Source organism: Glycine soja, chromosome 17, assembly GCF_004193775.1.
Source record: "Glycine soja cultivar W05 chromosome 17, ASM419377v2, whole genome shotgun sequence".
Classification (NCBI taxonomy): Eukaryota; Viridiplantae; Streptophyta; class Magnoliopsida; order Fabales; family Fabaceae; genus Glycine; species Glycine soja.
The window spans coordinates 318,623-341,229 of NC_041018.1; the positions used below are offsets into that span (position 1 = coordinate 318,623).

Here is a 22,607-nt window from a genome sequence, read left to right on the forward strand (position 1 = left end):
AAAAAAAAAAAAGTAGCCATTTAGTTACTCGTAAATAATTATTGATTAATTAATATACTTGAGCATGCGATCATCTTAAATTCCTTCTTTAGTCATTTCTATACGAATCCAAATTCAAACTGTAATTAACAAGAATAAAACTTCAATAAAATAAATTATCTAAAGTACAATCAACATGAAATTGAATCTCTACAATAAATTATTACCTTATAAATGTCTATGTAACTTAGTTCATTACAATTGTAACAAGCTAACTCGAAGAAATATTATTTACAAATTCTATCCAAAAACGTACGATTTAGATTGAGGACTTGCATATAATCACAGTCAAACTTTTCTCGAGGCTTATATGATTTAAAAGAAGAAGAAGAAAAAACATATAATATAAAATCCAAGCCATAAGATTGGCACCTTAATTCATATGAAATATATATGTATGTTGAACAGATATTGTCTTATTGATGAGAAATGGTACATTGTTTATTGATAATTATAAAATAATATTTTCATTTTTATTTTGTATCAAACTTTTATCTTTAAATTATATTATTTTTATAATTATAAATAAATAAAAAGTAAATGGCCGTATAAAATTTACTTCCCACTTTTCTTCTCATAATTGCTATTAAACTTTAATCCCAAAAAGTCTTAGATGTGATGTGGTTTTAGAAGTATGTGCAAGCTAGTTGTAATAATAAAACAAATAGCAAGAAAAGCTTGCGTTGACAATTTGACATCGAATTTCTTGGTGCGATGCATATTATAACGGCTCGAGTGAGATGCGAGGGATGAAGAAATCTTGTGAGGTTAATTAGCTGGTGCCCGCTTGCAGTTTTGTGGTCACCAATTATAGGATTTAGGATTAGGATAGGTTAAATGTAACGATGACAAATGCATTAATTAACACTGGAACCCTTATATTTTCTGAGGTTAATTAGCATTCTCACATGGTTAGCTTCAGACTAAATTTAGCTAATTAAGAATACCTCCAGCTGATATATAAAGATGGCCAATAATTAATTATTTACTTCACATGGTGGAGAGCGTTTAAGTTAATCAGTGTGCAATTCATTTATGTAATTGCTGATCAACTGATTTGTTAAGAGTAAAATATATATTTATTAAGTTAGAGAATTTAAATAAAATTCTTAATAATTAAACTTTGAAAAATTGACGAAATTTGAATTTGAAGCTGGCTCTTTGATGATTCTAGTTTCATTTGTTTTTTTTATAAAAAAAATAGAATTTTAGTAATCTTAAACAAATTAAAAAAAAGTACTTGCGTACGCATCAGTCATCACCATTAAAATCAAATAATATTTGTTCTCAAAGAAATTATATATGAATATAGTTTGCAAAATGTTTTTTCGTCCAAGATCAAACCTTTGTTTTAAACGGATCTAAGCGTTCACCTTGTACATATCATAACGTGATTGTCATTAATTGGATGTAGGTAGCTAGGCAGCAATTAATCGCGCCAATCGCTAATAAAAATTGTCATTTTCATGTTAGGTGTAGCTTTCCTTTCTAAAAATAAAATCTAAGAACTTACGTGTTTAATTAATAAATTAAAAGCTTTACGAACCTAATCTAAATCTTCCCGATTTATAATTAAAACACGAATTATATAATTTCGCATGCCATCTAAGAAAAAAAGGCATATTTTTTGAAAATGTAGTGTTTGACGGTAATTGTTATTTAATTAGTAATTTTTATGTGATATCTTAATTAAAAAAAAATATTTCCAAAGTAATGAATGATTAATTGATATTAATTAAATAGTTAAGTAAATAAAATACCATTATTACAAAATTAATTAAAGTGACTGATATTAAAATTATTTCAATAAATATTGTGTGAAAATAATAATATATGAAAAAATTTAAAAATATAAGTGCAAAAAAAAAAAAAGTATTTAACATATTCCTAAGAATTGAGAATTGTGGGGATACAATAAAGAAGTGGAGTGAATTAATTTGAGTCAAAGCAGGAATGAAATTATTGTATGGTGTCATTGAATAAAGCATGTGGTGTACTTATAAATTAGTCGGATGGAGCAAAATCATAAGATCCAGATGCAATAAGGAAATTGGAAGGGAGGTGAGTGGGGCAGCGTAGAATCAAAATTTCTGGCAGATGTGGGAATGGGTTGGCTAACGTTTATACTTTATAGTATGGGCATATATAAATGTATATCTATGGAATGGAAGAGTCAAGAGAAACCCGTGACCACTCCCTTCTCTTCCAGTCTTGACAACAACAACTCACTTTGTTTTCTTTTTTATATTTTATCTTCTTCTTCAATTCATTTTCATTTTTTCTTTAATATTTATATGTGTTGAATAGGTAATTTAAAACAAAATAATCAGATATTAATTTTATTTGCTCAATTAACTTTTTTTTTGAAAAAATGTAAATTATATTAAATCCAAAATGATACAATAATAAACGGGGCATACCCCGCAGTTAAAGAAAATCAAAAGTCTCCCTAATACAAGAAGATATATATCAAGATGCTAAAACAAATGCAACAGGTGCGCTTATCTATACATAAGAAACTTAATCTTGCTAATAACCTCTATTACAAAAAATTGATAATCTTCAAAAATCAGTTTATTCCTAGACTGCAGTAGACTGTAATTGCTATAGCCAGACAACGTATTTTTTCTTGAACACCTGATGTGGATCTGTCCCTAATTAAAGAGTCAATAATGCGTTGTAGTAAAGAAGTGAAACGCATGCGGAAAGGAGTCAAATCACGAATGTGAGCCCAAACTTTGAGAGATTTCCTACAAAAAAAAAGAACGAATGAACATTTGACTTAGACTCATTTGAACATAAAGGGTAGAGGAAAACCTTGTTCAAAAAAGCAACTTTGTCAAGAGTAAGCAGCTGATTCCTTTTAGCAAGCCACAGAATGAAAGACATCTTAGGGGAGTTTGCTGGGTTCCATATAACAGAACAACAACTAACATTAGGCTTGACACCTCTAATGTATTCATAGACTTTGCCAACAAGCAATTGTTCATTCATGCTCCAAGATTAAATCCTCTTTTTGACATCTTCTGTACTTAGCTCAATTAACTTTTTTAACCTTGTAATAAGGGGTTCATACTTTTAGTTTAATGCAAATTTTTTAATCCTTGTGATGTCTAAATGTTTATATTATTTTTTTTTTGTCTTTGTCATCAAATTTCATTACAAAAACAATTATGTAACTTATAAACTTCCACACGTCTTTACTACATAGGTCAAAAGTGTCACCTCATCAAATAAATTATGTGTATATATCATATAACTGAGTTTTACATTATTATTTTACTTTTTCAATTATTTTGTTAAATTTTGGATATTGAAATAAAATAAAACATTACAAGATTCACAAACCAAAAAAATAATTTAAATGGATTGTAAGTAAAAAAGTGACATATTTACATGAAAATAAAAATATATTTAAATCATAAATTAAATATTAAAATATTTTTCTCCCTGATCCGTTGGCTAATAAACCCTCCCCCCTTCTTGGCTTCTAGAAAGATAATCAATATCAATGTGTAGAACTCAATCACACACAACTTCATTTGTTGTGTTTGATAGTGTTAATAATTGTGTGAATTATTTTTAATGGTGAAAATTGCATAATAAACTTCAGGACGTGGAGTTTTAAACATAGAATGAGATTAAAAGATGTACACTTTCTTATGTTGTAGTCTTATATTTATTCAAATTAATATATATTTCAGTATATAAATTTTATTTTGATGCATTATTATCTTCTAAGTTTTCCACACACACATAAAATCATTTAAAAAAATATGTGATTATGATAAATTATTTAAAAGTACTATATAACAAATTATTAAAAAGTATAATAAAGTATTTTTTCTTATATAAAAAATTTAATTATAATTTAAATAACCCCTCATAGTCATAGGTTATATTCTAAACGAACTTTGAATATGAAACACAAAAAAAGAAATCCTCAGATACTTTTTGTATTTATTAGATTGACAATTGCAAATTTGCAGGATGAACATAATTGAGTCCCATCAACTTTATCACCGGAGTGATCGTTATCATACCCGATCTCTCTTTTCACAAAAGCCAAAAAATATAACTAAAAGAACACCGTCGAAAAGAAAAAAATAAACTAATTTATATTAATAGTTTTTATTTAATAAAAATATTTTTTAACATAAAAAAATCATATCAACGATATAATATTTTATATTGCATATTTAATTTATTAATAATATGTACCATATTTATATTAATTTTATTAATGTAATGTATTATACTATTAATACAAATTTACAATACGTATATTTATAATGGATATTAAATGTTTACAAAGATGATTGCATCTGATATTAACCTAATCTCAAAATGTTAGAATATGATTTATTTTTTCATTTATATATTTTAACAAGGATATTCTTACTTTTTTTTATTACTTCCACGTAACATAAGAAATATGAATCGGAGAGTAAATAATAAAAATATGAATGCTTATATTTAATTGCTGACAATCATCCAAGTTTAGCCACGTGTACGTTAGAAATTTCTTGTCGTGTAAAAGCCAAAGCGTGTCGTATAATGATGAGAAGCATGCATCGTCCATCAGACCCTCTGTTTAGACTTTGGACTGTCCACAATCTTCAAACCCCACTTTCCCAGTTCTCTCTCTCACACACACAGAGTTATTTATTTATTTTTAATTAAATTAATAATTTCTTTATTTAACGTAAATATTTGTAAATACAATAAATATTATTTTAAAAATATATACATTTAAGGAAAAATAGTCTTAATCATCAAATATAATTTATTAAAATGTAAAAACACATGCATTTTCACTTTGAACTTTGAAACTTTTTGCTTTGTTTTGAACTTTGAAACTTGTTAAACATATATATTTTAATCCCTGAATTTTTTTTTTAGCAATAAATTGTAAACATCGCGAACTCTATTTCATACTCATTGAAGGAATCTAAATATTGATTCAAACAATTAAAGATATTAAATATATAATTTGATTGAATAACTGATTAAAGACAAAAAGATTTATCCGTTTAACATAAAAAGTAAAAAAAAAAAAGGTATAAAATGAGAAAAATATATGATTATATAAAAATTATTTCATTTATTTAATCATGAAAATTGAATTTATAATATAAGAGTGAACATATTAATAAATTAATTGTTTTAAAAAATCAATACGAGAATGAGCATACGTATAAAAATCTTGAAAAAAAAGCATCTGGAAATGGTTGTAAGTTGCAGGTAGGTGGAAGGTAAGTCACAAATGGTCTGAGGAAGCGACCGACTAAATTTTGTTCAACACTTTGTCTTTTCTCTAAGTCTTCAGAGAATCAAAGAAAAGCATTCGAGATTCCTCTCTTGACTTTGAGAGGCTGCTTCCATATGCATACAAAAAGTTGAGAGAGCATTTTCCACAAAAATTCAAATAAAAGAATTTTCTGAAGAAAATCACGTACAAACCGCGTTCCTTAATTTGTATTTGTCAATATTACTATAAAATATACCTTATTTAAGTCTTATACTTATTTGATTTTATAATTACTTATACATAATATTAAGATTGATATATTATATTAATAAATTATATTCATCTCAGTCTAATTAATCTCATATATTAATATTAAAAAAAATTCTCATATATTATATGCATTATAGCCATTATCATGTGATAAAAAGAGAAAAAAATAAGGATAAATTATTCATTTATTACTTATAGTTTCATGATTCGTATATTTTATTCTCTATAGTTTGAAAGTGATTTTTTAGTCTCTATAAGTTAAAAGTGATTTTTTTAATCCCTACAGATTAAAAGTAATTTTTTAGTCTTTATAATTTGTATTTTAATTCTCTTTTAATTCCTGTAATTTGTAATATTTTTAGTCCCTAAAATTTATATTTTAATTACCTTTTAGTCCTTATTATAAAAAAATATAAAAATAAATAATTACAAATTAGTTATAAATTATCAACTAATTTTTATTATAAATTATCTTATGATAAATTAGTTATGAATTAATACAAATAATGAAACTATAGAGACTAAAAAGTATAAATGATGAAATTATAGGAAACAAAATGATAATTAAAAAAAATAAAAATGATAGATGTTAATTAACTTTTTGAAAAAAGTGGATGTTCAAATAATCTTGATAGTTGAAATAGGGAGTTTCGTGATACCCTCTTATAGATTGGTGTGAATCATTCAGCATTTGCTAGGCATAAGATATAGCTCCAAAATAAGGATATATTAATTTTCTATTTAAGAAAATTATAAAATAGGACCATACATGGTATTATTAGTAAAAAAATTTGACTAAGAAAATCATAAATTCTATTATTTTTTAAATTTTAATTTAAAGACATTATCATACTTTATCATTTAACTTAAAAAATAAAAATATTTCTCACATATATAAGAGAGAATCATGGAAAAAAGATGAGAGAGAAAAAAATATTTTTATTTTTAAATTATATGATAAAATACCACAATATCCTTAAATTAAAATTTGGAAAATAAAATCATCAATAATTTTATAGTCTACAATTTTTGTGTTGAATGTTAATGCACTCTAATTAGGGTAGATATTAACATTATCACACATATATATATATATATATATATATATATATATATATATATATATATATATATATAATAGTTTCATTAAACAAATATTACATCAATAATGACAAATTTAACAGCTAATTAATGGTTAGTACATAACATTTTTGTTTAGTGATGATATATTAATATATATAGAAACATTTTTTTCCTTAAACATATGTGATTATGATTATGAATGATGAAAAATTTTATTTTTGTTCATTGGAATTCGATCGTCGATCCATATATATATATATATATATATATATATTGAAAGATATAAGTTTCTTAAATATAAGATCAATTAATATTTAACTTTTGAGTGAAAAATATCTTGAGTTAAAAAGCAAGAAAAAGTTAGTGAGTGAGATTGTAGACAATCATATTGCTATAATAGTATTTCAATTTTCAACCCGAACCCAATGCTAACAATATTTGGTTACCTATTTTGGTTGATTGTCATATATCAGAGTTAGGTGATGTACTTAAACAAGAAAGGATGACGCAATTTTTGGCCTTTAATATCGACCATTTTTTTTAAAAAAAATATACATATAAATCAGGCCAAAAGAGATATATATTGACTTTCTCTGTTTGAATATTTCTCAAAGACAATTTAATTTTTTTATTTATAATTACTTTCTGGAAGGCGCATATATATATATATATATATATATATATATATATATATATATATATATATATATATATATATATATATATATATATATATTCAATATTGACCGACCAGGTATTAAATGATCGCCTCCTTCAAAGATTCAAATTAACTAATTTTAATCACTAATTACACATTCTAATGGAAAGTAAACAATAGGCTACCCTGCCTGCCAGTACTGTAATATGATTCCTTTCAAACTGACATTGTATTTCCCCCAACTTTTCTACTAATTTCTTCTTTTGACATGAAAGGCAGCTCTTTGGTAGTCAAACAATTGTAATAGTATATATAGGTATTTTCAGAAACCATTGTTTCTGAAAATGTATTGTGTTGTATTAATTCCTGAAATTTAGGAAATTTCAAATAAATTTATGATTTTTTTATTTGTTTCATCTAAATCTCTAAACTTAGTCATTCATTGTATTTTTAGTATTTACATATATTATTATTTAATAAGTTGCATTTTTCTCCTTTAATTATTAACTAATTTAAAAGACTAATGTGATAGAGTGTGTGTGCGCGCACACCCTATGAAGATTGATTCTTACAGGTTGCAACGAGAAGATGATGAAACACTCTTTTGATGATAAAATAACATGGTTGAAAACACTAGGTCATTCTAAAGATTACAATTGATAGGCAGGTATATATATGCATTTGGTTTCAGGTTGGTTAAAATTGATTTTTCATATTATGAACACGTTTTAATATTAAAAAAATGCATTTTGGAATTAATTCAATCATGTTTAATGACATAAAATTATGTTTATCAATGTTTAAAAGAAATTAACAGAGACTAATATCCCTTGAAATATTTTTAATAATTTGTCTATATACTTATTCAACTGTTAATTAGTACGCATGAAGGGAGGCAAAAAGGTCAATAATGTTGGTTTATGGTAAAGCGAAAAGGTTTCTAAATAGGCAGGGGGTAGGAAATCGAAATCCAGGTCGCAAGAAAGGAGTAAGCATATGCATGCATATGAGTATAAAAGGCAGACCTCGTTATCTGCTAAAATATCTTGTGCTGAAGGATGATGCAATTGGATGTTAATAATGACACAAATATTCCCTATTTTGGATTTTCGAAAAGAGTGGAAGAGTGAAGTTGGATTAATAGTCCTAGTAGTATTGTATTGTAGCACAAATATAATTGAAAGGGTCCCATTTGGCTAGTTGTGAGTGCCTCATTAAATGGTTACACAAACCCTCAAGAAGCTCGTGGCTTGGACCATTTTGGCGGTCGTCGACACTCCCTTCATCACACACATGTGACTCATGGAATATTAATCACACTCACTCCACAGATCGATCACTAATTGGCTAGCTAATGCCAAAAATTTATGTACCAAATCCACACCACACTATTGTACTTTTACGATAATTTATAACTCAAATTTATTTGCTTGTTAAATAATTTTAAAAAAATCTGTATTTTTTAAATATTAGTATTTCTATAAATTTTTCAATTTTTCCCATAATAAAGTGCACATATATAGTAAAGATCACTGTCAGCAATGTGACAGCATGTTTAGCTAGGTCACGAAGAAGGACAAGATGGCTTTGGCCAATCACCGACCATAAAGGAATAGTTTGTCTCATATATATAATATATCTATAAGGTGTTTGAGTTATTCAACCGTCCAACCAATCCCTTCGTGGAAGAACGCACATCCATTATCCATTATCCATTATCCATTTGTCATTGGTCTGATTTAAGTTAAGTCAGCTAAAAGAGTCTTGCTATGATCGATATTGTCTTCAACATATCTTGTACTTGAACTAAGGTCACTGTTTCTTTTTTGTTTATGTTATTTTTTATTATAAAAATCTCTTAATATGGTCATATATGTTCGAGGAGTGTTTGTTCCCTTCCTTTTTGATGTATGTGGTTTCATACATTTTTTTAAAAGTAACTTTTAGATGTAAGAAGGAAAGTTAATAACCTTTTTTTTTATTTTAAAAAAAGACAAAAGGTTTAAAGTTTTTTTTTTTATGTTTGATGGAAGAAAAAAAATATTGCTCCTTTTGAGATTTTTAACTTACTAATAAGTGAAAATAATTAATTTTAGATGACATTTGGCATAAAAAATATTTTATATCTAATTAAATTATTTTTTAATAATAAGATTTTTAGAAATAGAATTCTTAAAAAAACTTAATTAAAATATATTTGGCTACTATCTAATTAGGTTTCTTTATTTTCTTGGGAATAATATATTTACAATTTAGCATTATACATACAACAAAAAAAAAAAAAAACGAGAGCGCGTGAGCTTGAACGCACAAAATTAAGTTAAATGGATCTTATGCAATGCAGATCTTTCAATTGGTCTCCCTCATGCGTCCAATAGTGGCCGGGTTTCATGGATCTTTACCATTAGGGCTTTAAGTTTTTAAGTTTAGTGGAAGAGTAATTTTTTATAGCATGATGAACTTTTGTTCAAATCCTTGCTTCGAGAAGTATTCACATTCATTATTCCACGGTATCTAAAAATTAACTACTTTTTTTTACCAACCGTATCTAATTAACTTTACAAAATTTGTATACATATTAAGTCTGAGCTTTGAATATACATTTGCATTAAACATTTAGAGGAAGTACTGTTTTATTTCTCATAATGATCATACTTAGATATGATAATGGGGTGAGACATACCCAAGTAAAAAACCCTCATCACCACCCATTGGATGAAAATTTGTTTATACTCACTCTGTTGGAAGAACACTTGTTGCTTACCCATCCCATACTCATAAGGATACTCATTAAGTGGTTAATTATCGATAAATTTTATATATGTTCATGGATATTAATTCATAGATATTTGCTAACAATTTTTTTTAAAGTAATCAGGATAAAACAAAACCAAAAATTTAAAACATATAGTTATATTAACCATATAATTTGTCTGACATCTTTTTGAACACATATACAAATAAATTGCTATTAAGATATAACATAATTTGAAAAAATGCATATATATATATAGCTAGAAATATTATGTAGTTTCGCTTGGCCACAGGCATGAGTACCTAACTATATGCCCATTCTGTTTATCAGTGAGTATTCATTTAGGTATCTAACTTCAATCTATTGTTGGTTTTACTTCTATAGTTATGATTTATTTTGGTCATTCTAATTTTATCCAGTTTGAGTATGATTTGTCTTTAAAATAGATAAACTATTTTTAGTAAAATAAAAATAAAAATAAATCCATTTATCTATTTTGAATCAGGAGAGCGTACACATTAAATTCTATCAATTTTGAGAAGAAAAAATTATTTGCTCAAAAGCAGCTAACCTCATTAACATAATATTTTTTCATTTTATTATTTAATCAACTAATTGATTCTAATTTTAAATTTAACTAAACTCAATCTAAAGCAACTTAGATTTGGTTTTTTTTTCTTAAAAATTAAAAATAATTCCTGAAGTGTATTTTTTAATTTTTTTTTGTGAAGGAACGTGAAAAGAATTTTTTATTTTATATCATTTAGACATATTTTTTTGAGGTTGGAAATAATTATGTGAAGGAAATGCTATTTTTTTTCTTTTTTTGTTTTCAATAATATTTCACTTATAAAAACAGGAAAAGTAATAAAAGATGATTTTTAAATAATATTAATAGAACGTATCAAGAAAAAGTCTAGAATTCTCGTTCTTCTCGTAGGACACTTGTCTTCCTTCTACTTGCGAAGAAAGGGCACAATCTGTTGGTGGTACGACTCTTTTATAGCTAAGTCTAGTACGACATTTCTTCAGAGACTGTAATTAGTTCGTGAAAGACGAATCATAGATGATTGCTTCAACTTTTTCATTTCACGATCCTCTCTCTCCCATCTTTTTGTAGATAGAAAAATAAAATAAAATTGCTGCACACAAAAGAGCTTGTTAATTATACGTATATAAAATCTTATTGCGTTATTAGATCAGTAACTGATAATGCTGCAAGAAAATATCCACCATTTACATATTTCATTTTATTTATGTCAGATATATAATTAAAAAAATCAGTTACATCATTTTTGTTAATACTTCAGCATTCTTAACTGATACCGAGAATGCAAATCTAACGTGTGAAAACAAAGAGGGTAAGTATTCAAACAGTTTCACATGTAACTTATATGGTTGACAGAGTGGTATAAAATTTTTCTAGAATAATAACAGTCACGCATGATGAGTTTCTAATCCAATAAATTAAAAAATATTCATAGTCTCTGATCCAAGAAAAAAAAAAGAAGACAATTCCACATGTGAGTTGAAGAGATGCGAAAAAGCAGTATCCTTGGTAGCAACATTTCAGCAAATGGTCCGTCATTAGTCGTTTATTACTGAATGAAGTTGTTTTAATTTATCCTCTTATTTGTTTTGAATGTTTACTTTAATTAGAAAAATTTAGAGTATTATTAATACCTTTCATATGATATAACATAGAATGCATCTAGTGTTAAAAAAAAAAAACATTTGTAGTGGAATTTTGGTGGCTGTGAAGCTGGGGGCATAGGGGGTGTCACTAAAAGATGTGTGCGGTGCGGTGCATATAGCCCCCACGGGGCAACAAGTTCCCTGGGTCAAGTCAGGCTCAGATAGGCCTCACAGGTGGATTCACTCTCAGAGACCTGTCAGAAACTAAAAAACAAATTATTCAATTTTGTAATGTGTGTAACTGTAATACTACTACTACTACTACTACGTCAAGGAAAGGTAGAGTATCTATTTTTGTGGTTGGTTGAACAGGTTCCTCACACTGGCAATAGAAATTTGCCAAATATTATTAATTGCAAAAAAGAAAGGGAAACTGCGAAATTCGTAGTTGAGAATAATAAATGGACAAAAGCAGAAGGGATGAGGCAGGGGAGGGGATTGCATGAAAGACACAAAAGCATTGGCGGGTCCACTATTAAACCGTTGGATCGATTTCATTTAATGGGTCATTGGATCCAAATCAAAAGCAGTGAATGGTCAAGCATTTGACCATCTGACCCATTTTTGACCCTCTGACTCCGCATTTATTCCTCTTTAGATTTAAAAAAGACTTTGGAACTAACTTGTTGTTGGTTAAGAAATTGTTGTCTCTCTCACTGCCTTCCAGAATTTGTAGGACCATACTTAATATGCAGGCAAGCATCCCGTGATTATATGCAACCAAGCTTGGATACAATACAACTAATCTATGCTTATGCTCTGTTCTTTTTTTCTTTCTTTCTACTTTTCGATATGTCATTTAATCTCTTTTTCACCACATCACCCAAAAACAACAATCTATTTTGGTCACTGCAATTCAAAAACGGGTACGGATCTTAACTAGTCACACAGTTCGTGAAAATTTAATTGCCATTTCGCCAGCCAAGCATAGTTTGAAAGTCAAATCTAATTTAATGATTTAATGTCACGCGGTAATGCTTTATGTATGTATGGCAACGAGAGAGAACCAAAGTAGCAGGCCAAAAAAACAACTAGTTGAACTGAGTCTTACAACATTTATAGTAATTAACTTATACCCCCCGATAAATCATAATTTTGGTTTTTGAAGGAGGAAGGAGACGAAACAATAACATGCAACAAAAACGATACGGATACAGTGGTGGGGTATGAGTCAGACGACCAGTGCATTGATGTCGCACTCATTCCTTAGCGGTGACATGTGTACTACAACTACAACGAGTGCCATCGTCTGTGACCAGTCACTACCTCTGTCCCTGTCTACTATCAGCTAAATGGAACAATCACATTTCTCTCTTTCTATTTGATCACTGGTGCAAACAAAATACTGTCTATGATTAATAAATAAAATAACAAAGATGAAAAACAATTAAATCTCGAGTGTTACAGCATGAATTTGACCTCCAATAACCCATATTTTTTCTTGTTTCTTCGTCCACACGCATTACATAATATGCATCTTGGAATAACTTTGAATGTAAATAGCCACATTTAATTGATTAACGTATAAATTTACATTACACCTAGCTGTAAGTAAAAACACTACGAAATACAATCACGAGGCACTTCTTTATTTATTGCTATTTAAAAAAATTCACAATGAATACAATTTAAACTAATACATATTACACTTGTACACATAGAAAAATATAATTTTAAAAAAATGTACTATACTTCAGAGCGCTGGTTGTCTTCGCTTGTACAAACGAAAGTAATTGTGATTACTATAAAATAGGCAAATAACAAATGGTCAGTGATGGCCTCAAACTGGGATGCTTGTCAATTTTTGGGGCAGGGTCTTTCACATTTGATGAACCTTGTTGGCTATCGAGCAGGGTATTTCCAAAGTTTGGTCTGCAAAACAGATTACTGAGAAACCACCAATTTGACCAAATATTTAGATGTCTATCTTCAAGCTCAAGGAGCGATCATAACAGATATCAAATGTCTTGAAACTCATGGGAGTTGGTTACTGATCACGTAATATGGCAAGATTACAATGTTTTATTTTATGCAAAACATCGTGCTCACAATAATCAACCGAGTATAGAACTTGAACTTTTGGGATGACAAAATTGATGAAGCTTAAGTTTGTCTCCCTAAACTGATTAGCACCCTATTATATCAACTGATACGACTGACTAAATTCTACTAGAGTAATTGCAACAATGAACTTGAAATGAGAAAGAAATAATTAAATAAATAAGTTGACCAGCAAGACCTGCTCCCTCTCGCTCCTTTCCACTACTACACACATAAATGCAGTGATTGTAGTATATCCAAATCTATGTTATTAGAATGTGTGCGGGCCCTTGTCCAAGAGTGAGGGAGAGTATACTAGTGAGCTTAACTTGAGTGACCTATTGTCCAAAACGTCTTAATGTCTTGACACCATGGATTCATGATGTTTACTTAAACAGCCTTAAACTTGTTTCTAACTCACCAATTTGAGACTTGTTCTCCAACACTCCCCCTCAAATCCAATTAGCTTGGCTCAATTGTGACTTGTCTTTAATCTCCATCTTGGGCTTATATTTTATGTTTGGGCTTCAGAGGTCATAGGTCTTGCTTTCATTTTTTAGATAAGGCAGTCTTTCTTTCATTTATTGTCAGAGTGAACTATTTATCCAAAGTATCTAGACACAGTGGACTCATGGTCTTTTTACTTATACACCCTTTCACTTGTTTCTAATCCACAAATGCGAGACTTGTTCTCCAACACTCACCCTCAAGTTCAATTAGCTTGGGTCAATTGTGACTTGTCTTTGATCCCCAACTTGGGCTTATACTACAAGTTTGGGCTTCAGAGGCCATAGGTCTTGCTTTCATTTATGGGTTTCAAGAAATAAAACTATCCAACATGCAAATTACGAAATACATTTCAATAATCAATTGGATAGTGGAGATTGAACAAATATGCAAAATGCCATTTTCATAAATGTCTATGAAACAAATATGGAAATGCTTGTAAGCTAATTAACAAACAATAAAAAGCAATTACTCCTAAAAGAATTTTGCTCCTCTGCTTAGTAGCATTATTTCCTCGAGATCATGGAAAGAGAAGAATTAGTAATACTTCTGTCCTAAAGTATAGTGATGTTGCATTTTTTTTTCTTGAGCAAAAATTTATCTTATTAGTCCTCGTATGGGTATGTTATTCATCATTCACTTTACTGGTTACTTGGACATTATAGTTCAAAAGGATGTTGTCTTGATGTTAAATGGTATCAGTAAATACAATATCTCGATTCTGTTTGATGCAATCAGTGCCATTTCCATAGTTGATGCTGTTTGGCTTTAGCCATTTTGTCAAAAAGAAATCCAACCAAATGTGAAGGGTTCCAGCGTCAGTGTTAATAATAAATGCATGCCCACATGCCAAAAAATGAAAAGCATTTAGCACCAGATAAAGTATTAAAACCTTGTAGAGAATTCACCTGTCAAACTAAACTATCAGACTAGAAATTTAACCTGATATTTTACTTCAACTCATTTTCAGATAATTTTTGCCTCAGGTCCTTCAGAGCATCCACTACTTCTGCATCAAGATTGTGCTTCAATAATCTACCTTGAAAAGAAGTGGATCTGTACATAATAACATGAATAAGCAAACCAATCAGCAAGATCTGTCATTGTGATAGCTTAGCATGTTCTCATAACACCAACATAAGCTGCACCATAGACAAATTGATTAAATTCAATAGTAAAAAATGTCATGCGCTGTATTTTAGAAAAGCAAAATATTCAAACTTTAAAGGTTTCTAGTCATTTTTGTTTCTCAATTGGAAGTTTTGTTTTAATGGAGGGATGAGGGTAGGGGTTTAGGATGCTGGTGGTTCCTGTGATTGCATGACCTTATCCTTGCAAGATCCTGCAAAATAATGTTTTATTTTCTTTCTCATTGTTTTTTTTTTTTTTGCAGGAAGCCCATCAAGAATATATATATATATATAACAAAAGATAATGAATTATACTGGTTTAGATATTAGCAGTGCATTAATATCACATCTCAAGTTACAGTTATCCACGCACTAACCCATAAACCATACTGTGAAAAAACAAAACAAAACATAAAAGACATAACCAGACCATATTTCAGACAGAAAAATAAATATTTCTCAAATTATTGCAGTCAGGGCACACCTTTGCTCTTGAAGCATCCTTTCAACCTCCTTTTGTGATGCCTTGATCTACTACGAAAACAATTAATACAAGGGACCATGTGAAACATCATTGAAGAATATAAAAATCATCAGCCATGTCAAAGCAAATAAAGATTAGGATTTAACTGCATGTCTATGTAATTTTAAATGATGTAAACTATTAAATCTAATATTCCATCAGAAAACCTGGGATTTTAAATGTACAAAGTAAACCAGACAATATGAGAGGATAACATACAGAACCATCCTGCCTCAAATTAATGTTTTACCTCAGTAACCAATGCCTTGCAACTCCAAATAAAGGCTCCCTGAAAGTCAGCAGCAGTATAAATCTTTTGCATCAATAAACAGAGCACAATGCAGACAGTGTTACTTGATAATCAGGTGATGGTATTAATCCGCATTTAAACAATCATGAAAAGGTAATAATGATAAGATCAGAGAATTACTTTTATTTATGCCGAAATTAAATAGTTTGCATATTTTGATAAGGAGAGTGAAATACTCATAGCTGGAAAAGAATTGTGAAGACAATTGACAATCAAGTTGCATCCATTTCACTCAAGTTTTCGATTTATAGGAAGGAACCATACAGCTCCATGTGCTGCTTGCTGATGACAGTGATCAGAAGTGACTACCCAGACTTTGGGGCAACCATCCTCCTTTAAAGCTGCAACCTAAAATGAGCAAAGAATAAAAGGAAATGAAAGATGCACAGTGTTCATAAAGATGAAGCAGGTCTCTGTTGGTAGTGTCAATTCCTATGCAAGAAGATTCACTTATACTGCAGCAAAATTGGGAAGCACTGTAAATGGAGATGACCTTGCTTCTCTCATTAAAATACTTTAAAGTTACATGCCTGACATCATTGCAATTCAAGGCCCATGTGTGCAGAAAATAATATCATTTTAGATACCAATTCATTAATCACTGTTTGAATTTCACATTCAAACGCAAGGCAAGCAGGAGATTCTAGTACATCTGGAAACAGGATCAAGAGAAAATTTGAAAAACAAAATCCCACTGCAGATCTAGAGGGGCATTTAGAAGCGCTTACATGGGTTTATAGAAGTGGTTTTGACTTATAATATCTTTCTAGCTTTATTTCAATAAGCTTCCTGTAAGCTTCACAGTCAAGCAGTCAAGCTTTTGAATAAATTCTCATTTAATAAATGTTTATCGAATAAGGCAAGTTTGGATAAACTTCTCAACAATTACTTATAGGAGAAGAAAATAAAATGAATTGAACTTCACTTCTTTCATAAGTTAAAATCAACTTGTGCACTTCGACTTCTATAAAAGTTCTCTCATCCGACTTCTCCAAAAAGCTGAGATGCATTATGTTTATTATTTTCTTCTCTTACATGCTACAAGGGCTTATTAAGAAGTTTATCTAAACTGACCCAAAGGATTTAATTAAGTTATTTCCTTCTCGACCTTCTTCTTGCGGTGCTAGAATTTCTATTCTGGAAGCTCTGTTTGATTTGACATAGCATAAGGATGAGTAAGTATGATAATTATTAGTATTACCTTCCATAGCTTTAGGAAGCGGAGGTTTTGTTTGACGTTGGATGTGATTCTTGGAGGAGTGGATTCAGAATCCTGAATTGTTACATGCACTCTTCTGTAGTAGTAGTAGTATTCAATCTCAATAATCTCACTTTTATGGATTCTTACATTCACTAACACAAACGGCCAAATTCTTTGCTTTACAGATCACAAGTAATCCCATCAATAAAATTTTGTAAATAATTCAGAACAAGAATGAATATAGTTAAGTTAGTTAATTTTATTTAATAATATTCATAAAATTAAATGATAGTTATATTTGATAACATTATTTGTAATTTGTATCCGTTGTATTTGAATCGCCCTGTCGTTTGCTCTTAGATTTATTTCGTTACCGTGCTGTAGCCTTGTAGGGCAGTCCAAACATGTCAAATAATGCCGGGTCCCACTTTTGCTTCTTCATGTACATTATTGGTCTGTGGATGCATATCGAATAGCCATGTTTAGGTTACAAGGTTAGTCATGTTCCAGGTTCCGAGTGGACTTGGTGCTATGTTATGTGAACCAGTATAAGCTTTCCCTATGTACACTAATACTCCCTCTGTGTCGTATTATATTCCGTATAACTTTTTAGGAAAAAAAAATTGTTCCAAAATATATTATTTTATAAAATTAATGATTTATTAATCAATAAAATACTTAATATATAAGAAGAGTAAAATAAATCATTAATTAAAAATATATTATAAAATTATTTAATATTTTTTTTTGAAATTCAACAAATTCATTACATTTCTAAATATTTATATCAAAATCTTAAGTGTCATAATTCAGAAGTATTATGCAACATAAATGATGCAGTTGTGGAGGCAAAATTCAAAGATAGTGATTGAATTACAATTGACCACGAGTCTGCTGTACCCCTGTCAAAGGAGAGGTTGGGTTCAACTCCCCATGGAGTAGGTCGTTGATTTTTATGGGAATTAAGGCTTATTAGTGTTGGAGAAAAGCAAGACTATCTATTCTCCAACTTTCTTTCTTAAATTTGACCTTGCACCATTCAGGATAAATGTGGTGAGTCTAACCATTGGGGAACCAGGTGTCAGATCATGTGTTATTGAATCATAGTTAAACTATTCAATAGTCTCTATGGATGTTTTTATTTTTAGTTTTAGTAATTCTTACACCAAAAAATTACAAATTTTAATTCTTACATAATTTTTTTGTAACGGTTTATTATTGTCAAAAAGTTTTTGTAATAGTTTTAAAGTGCCAACAAGCCTTATCTGGTGATAGTGACAGAGACCAAGCGTGTATTGTGTAAGGACTAAAACTTATACTGTATTTTCTTATAGAAGGACTAAAAACTTAAAATAGAGACAAATCAAAGGAAATGATTAAGGGAATAATTTAACCTTTTATCCTATAACATATGCAACGTTCAGTTTTTCTTCTTCACCTTCTGGGCTAAATGATAACGTAAGGAATCTAAATCCACGGGCGTTTCCTTTGCCGCTTCAAGTCATTGAAAATTGCTGTACGAAAAAACAATGATTGAAAATCGTGCTACATTTTTGGGTTTGAAGCATGGAAAAGCAAAACATGATCTCATTTTTAGTATTATTTTCGGTATTGTCTTTGAGTGGATCATCTTGACATGATGAGAGTCATCCTGTTAGGAATAATTAACTTGATATTCAAAATTCTTTCCCCCTTCCCCGGCCTGTTCTCTCTCTGTCTTTATTTTTTTTTTCTGATATATGGGCAATCATTGGTTTGGAGAAAAGCAGTCCGATGATCCGCTTTGTAATAAATGCTTTTGTAGGCATTTTAAGGCAGGGTCAGTTGGCAATGTGGCTCATGTTGGAAACAGGACAACCTGGATATATAGATCAATACAAAATGAGATAATTTATCTAATTAAGCATTAAGCAAGTTGGAGCTCCTTGGTGCTACCGTATACCATTTTGTATTTTCAATTTACAGTTGTCACATGTTACATAAAATTCTGTTCCTCTTAAAAAATTATTTGTGTACTGTTGGTCTATTAAATTGTCATAGTATGTATGTATGTATGATAGTTCTCCTAACAAGAGATGCAAACAGGCTAGTAAAGATGCAGCGAGGAGGCTGAAAATTTTGGGCCTAGTCATCACAGTTTAGTCATGTTTCACTCTTGGGATGTAGTAGTATTAATTAAAATGTTCTTATAAGACTTGAACAATCCTTCTTAATTCAAATAAAAATAATCACTCCTTTATTTATTTATCTTTTTGATAAGGTGGATGTAACAATGAATGTAATGTAATTATAGAAGGCGTATCTAAAATGATCAATTTCCTTGCTTTGATTATACTTTTGGCTGTCTTTTTGAGAGACACTAGCATTCTACACATGTACATCACTTATCATAGGGTAACGTTGTTGTTACTTTGTTAAATGAGTGAAAAAGGAGCACTCTGCGCCCACTTTGGTCTTTTAACTGCTCCACAAACTAGAGCATGTGAAATTCAACAGAAGTCTGGTCACACATCAGAAACATATATATGTAGTATAGTATAGTAATATATAAAAACAAAAGAGTGTAGAGCGTAGCAAAGAAGTTTTTGGTGAAATAATAATAGAATGGGAAGTTAGTTGTTGGTACTACACCTAACGTTACGCTAAGGACAATCCCAAATACCGTGCCAAAGAGTTCATTGGGACCGGTTCTGCCTGCCTTGCTGTTTGAAATGCAATCCAGCTCTATCAACTATCATGGCACGTGACTGGGGCCTCAGAATTCGAAAGTGGTAGGGATTGTCTTTTGGAGAAGAATATAATATAATACACCTTTTTTGTTCACTAACCATACACCATAATATTATGAATATGTCTTTCTAGCTCCAAAATTCCTATGCATGATGGTATTGCTCTCTAATCCTATATTCTTTATTTGCTTTGCTATATATCTGTGGATGAAATGAAATTCTTGTATTTTTCTTTTCCAATGTTTTGTTCCTCTCCCAAAAGCACCAACACTCCATGTGCATCATATTTTCTACCCTTGTTCTTGCTGCTTTTTTGGAAGAAAAAAGAATCTATCTTTTATATAGAGAGAGGGTTATTGCTCTAATCATGTAAGGTTCTTCTGGCACTGCATGTGCAGCAATCACCTCTGCCCACTTCATATTATTTTGCACTTCTCAACCTCTCTATGAACCACTCATATCATCACACAGCCCTCTCTCCCTTTTACATATATATACACATGTATACATAGATGTATGTACCTTCCAATCTACCAAGTGTTTTATTGTCTTAAAGAATTCAACACCTGCAGGCAATTGATACCCTCATTCCAGCCACAATGAGCAGCAGTCCTGCACCTTGCAGCCGATCCTGGTGAATACCAAAACCAAACTAATTAAGCATTTTGATTTCTCATGAGAAGTATTTGTTTTAGAGAGCGACCTAGTAGGAGACTTGGTGTTAGACAGTTTTGTACGTTCAATCTTATTATGAATTTTGTTTGGTATAGAACTTAATAAAACCCTCCCCATGATTTTGTTAAAAAGGTCAATTAGTGAGGACTCCCTAAGAAGGTATGTGCAGTTTGCGAGTGAAAGCTGCATACAAGAGTTATTGGCAGCTTCGGTCACAAACAAAGGAAATGGCAACGATGGATGGAAGGTGCTAACTCTTGAAAATGGAGTGGAGATATCAAAACGAAGGTCTGACTCACTCCACACGTTTCGCAGCCGTTGGGTTCTTAGATCTGTCTCTCCCCAACAGTTCATCACAGTGGCCAATGCCATTGATGCTGCAAAGGTGAATACCAATTTTCTAATGGGAGGTGAAAGGGAAAAAAGAGGGAAAGAAAAGTAAACCATAGGAGAGTTAAGAGGATTAGATTCCCATCCGGCATGTTGAAAAGAAAACTTTTGTCTCTAGCATTGTCCTTAATCCTATCTTCTTTATTAGTTTGTGGCTGACATCAATAGGAATGACAAAAAATTTGCACGATGCCTTGTCTTTTACTTTCTTTTTTATTCCTCCTATTTGTACATCACGTTACATCACGAGGGTTCAATTTGATTTGAAACTACAAAATGGTTAGTTACTGATTACATAAATTCTGATCTTGGTTTTTCCATTATTCTATTAAGCCAGCAATGGGACTCTGATCTGGTGGAAGCCAGGTACATAAAAGATCTTGAAGACAACCTCAGCATAATTCGTCTTAGGTTTGGTGATAACTCCAAGCCTCTCTTCAGGAATAGAGAATTCATTGTCTATGAGCGGCGTGAGACTATGGAAGATGGCACCTTGGTTAGTACTAAATATGCTATCAGGCATAAATTAAGCACAGCTTGGATTGCTTTAATTCATCAAAACTTAGGTCCTGCATAAGCACTTATTGAAAAAATAAATGCATTGAGTTCTTCCAGCTAAAATCAACTTATGCACTATAAGTTGATTTTAGTTTACGGGAAAAACCCATTTATTTTTATATATCTTGTTATTTTATTTTATTTACCTATAAGTATTTATTGAGAAATTTATCTAAACAAGCTGTTGTGTCTTTCAAATCATTGAACAAAATGTTAATCGGGTGTTATAGGTGGTAGCAGTTGCTTCACTGCCAAAGGAAATAGCTGCAGGGTTACATCCGAAGCAAAGTAATGCAATCAGAGGACTGTTGCTACAGTCAGGGTGGGTGGTAGAGAAGCTTGAAGATGATTCATGTGTGGTCACTTATGTTGTTCAGGTACATAGAATAAAAATGTTCACGTTTCTTCTCCACAAACAAAAGAAGGTGATCTTCAATGCTTTCTTGCTCATGGCTTTGTTTTCTTTCAGTTGGATCCTGCAGGATGGCTGCCCAAGTGCTTTGTCAATCGATTTAACACAAAACTGGTTATGATCATTGAAAACCTTAAAAAATTAGCCCAAGCATGTCCTAGTGAAGGTGAAATTTGATTACTTTGTAAAGTTTGAGAGAAAGCGATCGAGTGTAACCAAGTATAGTATTAATGCCCATCATTGATATTTACTTACTATAAATATAATTAATTTCGGCATTCAAGATAAAGATTTAAGTTTCTACTTAACATATTACAACTCAGTCAGCTAGAAAGGCTTTGTTTTCCGCATTTATCGGTATCATAACTAATTTCCTCGAAA

At 30.3% G+C, this 22,607-nt stretch overlaps 2 protein-coding genes across 3 annotated transcripts; one reads left to right on the plus strand and one right to left on the minus strand.

Annotated features, from left to right (window-relative positions):
• Window positions 1-13,319: 13,319 nt before the first annotated feature.
• LOC114393442 lies at window positions 13,320-17,910 on the minus strand. Its single transcript, XM_028354801.1, has 7 exons — window positions 17,837-17,910; window positions 17,463-17,592; window positions 16,526-16,609; window positions 16,202-16,240; window positions 15,913-15,959; window positions 15,241-15,354; window positions 13,320-13,638 (listed from the first exon to the last, which is right to left on the minus strand). Exons 1-6 carry the CDS (start codon window positions 17,908-17,910, stop codon window positions 15,249-15,251), a joined length of 480 nt encoding a protein of 159 aa, XP_028210602.1. The 3' UTR covers window positions 13,320-13,638; window positions 15,241-15,248.
• Window positions 17,911-20,142: 2,232 nt separating this feature from the next.
• On the plus strand, window positions 20,143-22,515 carry LOC114392538 (START domain-containing protein 10-like). Of its 2 annotated transcripts, none has more exons than XM_028353709.1 (6): window positions 20,143-20,233; window positions 20,764-20,825; window positions 20,999-21,251; window positions 21,594-21,752; window positions 22,045-22,191; window positions 22,284-22,515. In XM_028353709.1, exons 2-6 carry the CDS (start codon window positions 20,791-20,793, stop codon window positions 22,401-22,403), a joined length of 714 nt encoding a protein of 237 aa, XP_028209510.1. In that variant the 5' UTR covers window positions 20,143-20,233; window positions 20,764-20,790; the 3' UTR covers window positions 22,404-22,515. The 2 variants fall into 2 exon arrangements, with proteins under 2 accessions (XP_028209510.1, XP_028209509.1); XM_028353708.1 differs by having other exon boundaries at window positions 20,233-20,347.
• Window positions 22,516-22,607: the final 92 nt, after the last annotated feature.

What these genes read in the sequence shown, in the direction of transcription:
- LOC114393442 (XM_028354801.1), bottom strand. Translation starts at nt 17,910, where the DNA reads ATGTACATGAAGAAGCAAAAGTGGGACCCGGCATTATTTGACATGTTT. An exon ending in CCCTACAAGGCTACAGCACG is followed by an intron (nt 17,593 to 17,836) that starts GTAACGAAATAA and finishes AATCCATAAAAG; the next exon opens with TGAGATTATTGAGATTGAAT. An exon ending in AGCAAGCAGCACATGGAGCT is followed by an intron (nt 16,241 to 16,525) that starts GTATGGTTCCTT and finishes GCTGACTTTCAG; the next exon opens with GGAGCCTTTATTTGGAGTTG.
- LOC114392538 (XM_028353708.1), top strand. An exon ending in GCACCTTGCAGCCGATCCTG is followed by an intron (nt 20,826 to 20,998) that starts GTGAATACCAAA and finishes TTTGTTAAAAAG; the next exon opens with GTCAATTAGTGAGGACTCCC. An exon ending in ATGCCATTGATGCTGCAAAG is followed by an intron (nt 21,252 to 21,593) that starts GTGAATACCAAT and finishes CTATTAAGCCAG; the next exon opens with CAATGGGACTCTGATCTGGT.